General features: G+C 56.1%; 1 protein-coding gene across 2 annotated transcripts in view; it reads left to right on the top strand.

Annotated features, from left to right (window-relative positions):
* IST1 (increased sodium tolerance 1 homolog (yeast)) overlaps nt 1-4,658 on the top strand; it is a 5,884-nt gene extending 1,226 nt beyond the window's left edge. Inside the window, exons 4-9 of one of the 2 annotated variants that reach the window (XM_010187436.1) lie at nt 275-358; nt 702-812; nt 1,197-1,400; nt 2,472-2,564; nt 3,713-3,758; nt 4,446-4,658. In XM_010187436.1, the coding sequence (XP_010185738.1) occupies nt 275-358; nt 702-812; nt 1,197-1,400; nt 2,472-2,564; nt 3,713-3,758; nt 4,446-4,645 (738 nt within the window). In that variant the 3' untranslated portion in view covers nt 4,646-4,658. The remainder of the gene's footprint in view (nt 1-274; nt 359-701; nt 813-1,196; nt 1,401-2,471; nt 2,565-3,712; nt 3,759-4,445) is intronic. The other variant, XM_010187437.1, reaches the window with a different exon arrangement.
* Nucleotides 4,659-5,268: the final 610 nt, after the last annotated feature.

The following is a 5,268-nucleotide window of genomic DNA, read 5'->3' as shown; positions in this document are numbered from 1 at the left end:
GGGGGGCGCTGCCAGAAGCTGATGGAAGCCTTTGTCCGAGACTCCATGTCATTAAGGCAGAGAACATGTCTTTATGGGCTCTGCCAATGGAGACCCCAGTCTGGGTGTCCCTGGAGCATTGGGGGTGGCTGAGGCTGATCAGTGGGGACAATCGGTGACAGAAATGAAGGTTTTTTTTGGCAGGGAGACAGCAGCTGTAGGGGCTGCAGCAGATGGGGGGGTGTGGTGGGGAAGGCAGGGGTGTGCACAGCCCCACAGTTTCTGTCCTCTGCAGGTTGCTGACCAGCTGTGTGCCAAGTACAGCAAGGAGTATGGGAAGCTGTGCCGGACAAACCAGATCGGGACGGTCAATGACAGGGTAATGACCTGGTGGAGCAGCTGGAGCTGGCAGCATGGCCGTGCCTGCTGTGGCTTTCTGGCCCTTTCCTGTGGCCAGTGGCTGATGCTGGTGGCTCACTGCAGGGTAGGGTGGGCCAGCTGTGCTGGGGGCCAGCCTGCAGGGGCACACAGGGCCTTGCTGTGGATGGAGAGGGGCAGAGCATAGGGAGCCCTGGCCTGTGGCTGCTGGCACCCACCCCTGCAGTGCTGTGCTGGGAGGAAAGGCCTCTCCTGTGCTGCGTTCCTCACAGAGCCCTCTGACTGGGGCAGAGCTGCGCTGCGCTGCCCCGGTCCCGCTGAGCGTCTGCACCCCTGTGTTCCAGCTGATGCACAAGCTGAGTGTGGAGGCACCGCCCAAGATCCTAGTGGAGAGATACCTCATTGAGATCGCCAAGAACTACAATGTGCCCTACGAGCCTGACTCGGTGGTGATGGTGAGTGAGGCACCTGCAAGTCTGGAGCTCCCTTCTGTGTTCCAGGGGCTGAAATGTCCCACCACTGCCGCGTGGGCTTTTGGAGCGCGGGACTGTGGCATTGCAGTGAACTCGGTGGTAATTGTGCTTTGGTGTATTCCAGACAGCCCTAGCACAGCCTGGCCCTTGCTCCTCCCCACAGCCCTGCAGCATGTGGCTGTAGTTAGTCACACTGTAGTCTGCTTCCCTTTCTGGTACCCATTAATATCGCTGTGTAGCTGCTGTCTGTTCTGTCCTTGTGTTGTCCCGTCTTGTCCAGTGACAAATGCTGTGTCTAACGCTGTGCAGCAGGCTGTGGTCAGAACAGAAACATGTTGGTGAGCACAGTTCTTCCACCCTCTCCAGGCTGAAGCCCCTGCAGGTGGTGAGGGAGATCTGATTGATGTGGGATTCACAGACGATGTGAAGAAGGGTGGCCCTGGAGGAGGTGGCGGTGGATTTACAGCCCCGCTGGCTGGCCATGATGTCCTAGTGCCCATGCCAGTGATGATGCCTATGCCCATGCCCACACCGAATCCGCCCTTCTCCTACCCACCTCCAAAAGGACCGGTAAGTGCCTTTGCTGTGAACATTCCCTTTCTCTGGAGAAGGTTCCAACTGAGGTGCGTGGCCCTGTGCCCGCTGATCAGGAAGTGCATACCTGGTGGCGTGATGTGTCACAAGGCCGTGGTGCTGCTGTGAGACTGCATGGGGTGGAAGCTGTTGGCAGTGCAGCTGAAGCTTCCTGTCGCTCCCTGACTGCAGAGGTTCCTGCCCCAGTTCTGCAGCCAACCCTCTCTGCCCTCAGGGAACAGAGGAGGCCAGACTTAACTACTGTGGCAGTCTTGTGACTGCCGGGCTTTAGGCCAGGGGTTGGAGCTGAACTTTGAAGTTGGTAGGCCAGTAGTGTGCCCACATTCAGTCAAGGAAATCAGGTGAGTTTTGCGGGGTGGGAACAGCACAGAAAAATGCGGAAGTGCCCTGCCTTCGGACCTGCAAGGGGAGGGAACCAGGCCAAGTGCTCTTGGAGGTGACTTCATGTGAGGGGGAGCTGAAAAAGAGCCCCGTTCTCTGAATTCAGTCATATATGGGATATCATGTAGACTGGAGAGTGGCAGAAGAGTGGGCTGGCTTGGAGCCTTAATACGGTCCCAGCAATGCTGCAGTGTTTTCTGTGGAAAATCTGGGCCAGGTATCATCAGCTGGCTGAAGGCCCAGGTGTGAATACGCTGAGGACTTGTGCCAAGGCCAGGCCATTGAGGCGCTGTTGTGTTAGGAGTAAGGGCAGTAGAAAGCCTCAAGTGAGCAAGAGACGACCTTCCTGTTGTGTGATACTGCAGCCTGGAGAAGTGGCTCAGGTGTGCTTGGGCAGGGCATTGCCCTTTCTGTCCCACTGCTTCTGACACCTTGAAAGACAAATTGTTCAGTCACACTGGTTCTGTAGAACAACCAGCGGTCCTGACAGCTGGGTCTGGTTGCTCCAGGTGACCACATCTGACTTAGCAGTTGAGAATCTTTTCCTAGTAAGTATAAACTGCATCAGGTTGGAGCTTTTTCTGCATTTGTCTTAGAGTGCTGCTTTCTCTGACTGCCACAGCAGCTGTGGGTAGTCTGGTGCATGACTGTGGTCTCTCTGTACAGGACAACTTCAATGGCCTGCCCGTGGGGACCTACCAGCCTTTTGCTAACATCCACCCACCACCGATTCCAACAAGCCCACCGACGTACGAGTCTGTAAGTGCCTGACCGGAATCACCACTGTAGGTAGCAGTGGGAACGTCAAAGAGTGTGGTGGTAGCCACGGAAAAGGCAAATGTTCATTAAGTGCCTCGCTGTCAACCTTTGGAGCTTTTGGGGTGGTGCTTGGCATTGCTCCTGGGTGTGGTGAGTCACCATGTGCATGAGGAGAGGTTCCTCCTTCAGCTGTGTGCTTCGGCTGCAAAGGAAAGCCAAGGCCTGTATCACTGCAGTGATAAAACAGTGATAAACAGCTCACAAGTAGAGTCCACAAATTCTGTTGGGTTTTTTTTTTCAATGTGAAGGATTTATCACCTTCAGTCTGTTTAATTATGGCTTTTGAGGTAATTCATGGTTAGGCTGGATGAAAATTTTGGCTGATCCAGATGATAGATGCTTAAAACGCTCTTTCTGTCCCAGAGTTTTCTCAGTCCTTGGGGACAGCAAAGGAGAGGCTGGAGTCTTCTCTTCCTGTGCCTGTGTGTTTTTGTTCTGCAGTTCGTGATAGTGCCTCTCATTCTGTTTTCAGCAACGTGCTGTGTGTTTTTGCAGTGTCCTGAGTAGGGACAGGTGTAGCCAGGCACCCGCATGTGCTGACACCTCACGTGGAGTGCAGCAGTCTTTGCGTCCAGGAGATGCAGGCACAGACACGGCGGGTGTAGCTGGGTGGAGAGTGGTGGTGCAGACACCGCAGGGAGGGAGGAGTTACAGCAGCACAGACCATGCTGTGGGCCGTTGTCCCAGCTGGACCAAGACCCGAGATGGGCTCATTCCATACCTGGGTGCCGGTCACAAGGACCTACCTGTGGTTTATGAGTGGAAGAAAGCGATAGCAGTGATTCCATGGGGGCCTTCTCCTGGTTATGTCCTTGATAAGTATTTCAAACCTGCTTGTGGATGTGCTCTGCTTACCCAGATCCAGAACGTGGGCAGAGAGGGAGGAAGGTCAAAGCTCTGCTGCCTTTTGCTGGGGAGAGGCCGATTATAGCACGCGTGCTGGGGGGCAGGGCTGGGTCACCCTGCGGAGGGTGGGGTGTGCAGGCTCAGTGTGGCTGTGCCCACTGTTGTCCGTGGGTGGTGCCTGCACGACTGTGGTTCTGCAGCTGGGAGCAGAGCCAGCGGTGGTAACCGAGGGTCTTTTCCAGATTGATGAGCCCAACGCTGACAAGGACGCTTCTGCACCGGCGGCTGGTGAGTGCATCAGGAGGGATGGGAACCCAGGGCTGCTGGGGCTGTGGCTGGCTTGGGATCCCCATGTTCCTGAGAGGGAGCTTTCCATGTGGGGAACAGTGTCTGGAACTTGGGGAAGGATTTGAGTTTGGAGAGGACTCTGGTAGAAATGGAGAGCATCCTCTCAGAATGGAGAGGATCCAGACTTCCAGTGGGAAACTGGAGAGCTGGAGTTTGGCTTTGGAGTCAGTACTGGGTCTGCAGGTTAAGCTGTCTTGTTAGGCCGGGTATGGGACATTGCAGGGTAAAATGAGAAAGCAACAACTCTAAGTGGTATCTTTACACAGCATAAATAATACTGTTTTGCAGCAGCAGAATGAGAGAATCAAGCGAGAGGAGGGTAGATGGGTTTGGATCTCCATGGCGCATGCCGGCCAGAGAGGGGAGGGGAGCTCCTGCTGCCTGGTGCAGCTGTGGGACAAGGCCACCAGATCTGCCACGGCTGCAGCCCCTCACAGCCACATCAGCCCAAAGCTTTGTGGCTCTCCCCATTCAGCCTACGTGCAGGGGCGCTGCGGGACCACTGGTCCTGTTCAGAAAAATAGATGGGTGATGCCTTTTTGGGAGAGCGACCTCCCTTGTGTGTGTCTCTGTGTAGGCTGGTGATGGTGAGGTGCAATGGTGTGGTGTCTCTCTCACTCTTTACAGGGCCCGGGCCCAAGTCAGAAGCATCTCTTAAGCCGAAAGCTGGAGCTCCCAGTGCCGTGGATAACTTCGTGCTGCCTGAACTGCCATCCGTGCCGGATACGCTGCCAACGGCATCTGCTGGCGCCAACTCCTCTGCCTCTGAAGACATTGACTTTGATGACCTCTCTCGGAGATTTGAGGAGCTAAAGAAGAAAACATAAAACTGCCTGGGCTGTGACTCCGTTGTGAGGGGCAGGAGCTGCTTCTCTCTGAAACACTCCCCTGGCACTGGGTCTCCTGCATTAACCTCAGATGAACATGCTCTTCTCTGAGCTCTCTTCCTGCCGCACTAAATGAAACGCTGCTCTTTCCTAATCCTTGCCGCCCTGGGAGCTGAGCTGCGGACGTCTCCTGAGCCCGCAGCAGGGCGTGGTCCCCCTGGCCTGGGTGAAAGCAGAGCGTGACACTTTGGGGGCTGAGACAGGACGGGGCCTTCTCCTCCTTCTTAATGAGGCACCCACAGATGGCCCCTCTGCGCTGGGCAGGGTGATTAACTCTTTAACTAATTCGGGTGGAGGCAGGGAACACGGTGTCCCCCTCGGCTGTGCTGGCCCTGGGCAGGGGGCTGTATGTGACACTGTCACACGACTCTTCCTTGACGTTTGAGGTTGATTTTGTACCTTTCGGGTTGGTTCCTAATAAAGCCCCGACCAAGAACGGCGGTGTCCGGGGGTGCCCTGCGGGGGGCGGGGTCGCGGTTGGGGCTCTCGCTCCAGGACCAGGGAGACCCTCCCCGACCACGCCCAGGGGCGGTTCCCGGCTGACTGCGCCTCCATTGGCTGGG

This window comes from Mesitornis unicolor, unplaced genomic scaffold (assembly GCF_000695765.1).
Source record: "Mesitornis unicolor isolate BGI_N332 unplaced genomic scaffold, ASM69576v1 scaffold27046, whole genome shotgun sequence".
NCBI classification, from domain to species: domain Eukaryota; kingdom Metazoa; phylum Chordata; class Aves; order Mesitornithiformes; family Mesitornithidae; genus Mesitornis; species Mesitornis unicolor.
The sequence above is the reverse complement of the archived record's forward strand: the minus strand, read 5'-3'. Positions and strand labels throughout refer to the sequence as shown.